This window comes from Microtus ochrogaster, linkage group LG7_11 (genome assembly GCF_000317375.1).
Source record: "Microtus ochrogaster isolate Prairie Vole_2 linkage group LG7_11, MicOch1.0, whole genome shotgun sequence".
NCBI classification, from domain to species: Eukaryota; Metazoa; Chordata; class Mammalia; order Rodentia; family Cricetidae; genus Microtus; species Microtus ochrogaster.
Genome location: NC_022032.1, coordinates 3,565,715 through 3,567,696, shown reverse-complemented (window position 1 = coordinate 3,567,696; position 1,982 = coordinate 3,565,715). Strand labels below are relative to the sequence as shown.

The 1,982-nt window shown below is 47.1% G+C and overlaps 1 protein-coding gene across 1 annotated transcript in view; it reads left to right on the top strand.

Moving 5' to 3' along the window:
- Positions 1-1,982, top strand: part of Hgsnat (heparan-alpha-glucosaminide N-acetyltransferase) — a 27,049-nt gene that overhangs the window by 17,279 nt on the left and 7,788 nt on the right. The window contains exon 9 of the mRNA XM_026786933.1: positions 1,430-1,545. Within this exon, the coding sequence (XP_026642734.1) occupies positions 1,430-1,545 (116 nt within the window). The remainder of the gene's footprint in view (positions 1-1,429; positions 1,546-1,982) is intronic.

Sequence of the window (1,982 nt, the reverse complement as noted above, 5' to 3'; positions counted from 1 at the left end):
TCTCTCTCTCTCTCTCTCTCTCTCTCTCTCTCTCTCTCTCTCTCTCTCTCTCCAGCATTTGGGATCAAACCCAGGTCCTTTGCACAATGCTAGGCAAGCTTTTGGCCTCTGAGTCCCACGTGTTGTAATCTAATGCAACCCTTCCACCCGGATCCCTCCCGAAGGACTAATTTTTAGTGTACCACTTGTATATGGCTGAGCACTGTTCCACTTAGCTTGGAAATTTAGTCATGGGCAGCAGCTCTGTGACTCTCCGGTTCCTGTGATAGAAAGGAAGAGTTGGGCTGAGTGGGGCTGAAGTGTTGTTCTGGGTCAAGTATTCAGGGACAGAGGAGCAAATGGCCAGTCACTTCGTTCCATGAACAGGGAGAATCTGTTCTTCCCTGTGTGCCAGCTGTGCTACTGGGAAAGGGAGTCTTTTTTTTTTTTTAATTTATTTATTTATTATGTATACAATATTATTCTGTCTGTGTGTATGTCTGGAGGCCAGAAGAGGGCACCAGACCTCATTATAGATGGTTGTGAGCCACCATGTCGTTGCCGGGAATTGAACTCAGGACCTTTGGAAGAGCAGGCAATGCTCTTAACCACTGAGCCATCTCTCCAGCCCTGGGAAAGGGAGTCTTGTCATTGCTTCTGTGACACCAGATGGTGAAGACAGGATGTCAGCCCCTTGCTTTGTACCAGATGCACACAGGGAAGGCAGCAGTTACTGTCCCAGGGGTTCGCCTTGCCTCTGGCAAAGGGGAACAGATACTCACACATCAGCCAAATCCAGCCCCCAGGCAGTAAGGGCCTTTACTGAAAGCCTGGGAACTTAGAGCAGTGATTCTTAATCTTCCCAGTGCTGCGACCCCTTAATACAGTTCCTCAGGTTGTGGGGACCCCCAGCCATAGAATTATCTCATTGCTACTTCATAACTGTCATTTTGCTACTGTTGTGAATCATAATGTAAACATCTGTGCTTTCTGATGGTCTTAGTGACCCCTGTGAAAGGGTTGAGAACCGCTGGCTTAGAGAGAACTCATTTTGGTGGACTCCATGTGAGGGTCTTCCCAACTTCAGGGGACCATGAGGGTTTGCTCTCGGTTCTCTCCCCGGAATGTAGCCTGTAAGCCATAGGTTGTTCCGGGGGAACAGTGGTTTGGGTTTGGTCTGTGTGTTTTTAGTGACATAAGTGTTCTATCCATATTCCTGATAGGTAAGGGCTGGGAGCTGGATTCAGTGCCACAGGGAGTTCCTGCTTTATCCCCCTACTGAGTGAAGATGGCTGGCTGTTTGTTTATAGAGGGCACCGTGTCCTCAGTCCATGTGTATTTCCGAGCTATGATAATTCACTTACAAGTAATAGAGATTATGTCTTCCCTGCTGTCTTGGGGTAAGACGTGTTGTGCTAGCTTAGCCTTCGGTGGCTTGTGTCTTTGGCAGTGTCTTGGGATATGGTGCGGATCCCCGGTGTCCTGCAGCGGTTGGGAGTGACGTACTTTGTGGTCGCTGTGTTGGAGCTCATCTTCTCGAAGCCTGTCCCTGACAGTTGTACCTTGGTGAGAACCTTGTGTGTGTGTGTTGGGGGGAGCCTTGGGGGTCATTTATCAGGTGCTGTTCACCTTTTTTGAGTCAGGGTCTCTTATTGGCCTGGAACTCCCTGGGTAGGCTTGGCTTCTTGGCCAGTGAGCCCTAGGCATCCCTCCTTTAAATGGGTTCCTGGGTTAGAACCACGGTCCCCTACTGACTTAGCCGCCTTCTCACCCACCAAAATCATTCTTTACACAAAGGAAGAATTCATGGAATGGTTTCCTGGATTTTCTTTCTTTCTTTTTTTTTTCTTTTCTGTATCTTTTTAAAATTGATTCTTTGGAAATTACATATCATGTACCCCAATCCCGCTCATTTGGTTTTTCTGGATTTTTATAGTACATAGTGTACCATTGTACTTTTGCTAATGAAATGCTTTTTTCTGTTTCCATTAATTGTTTCTTTT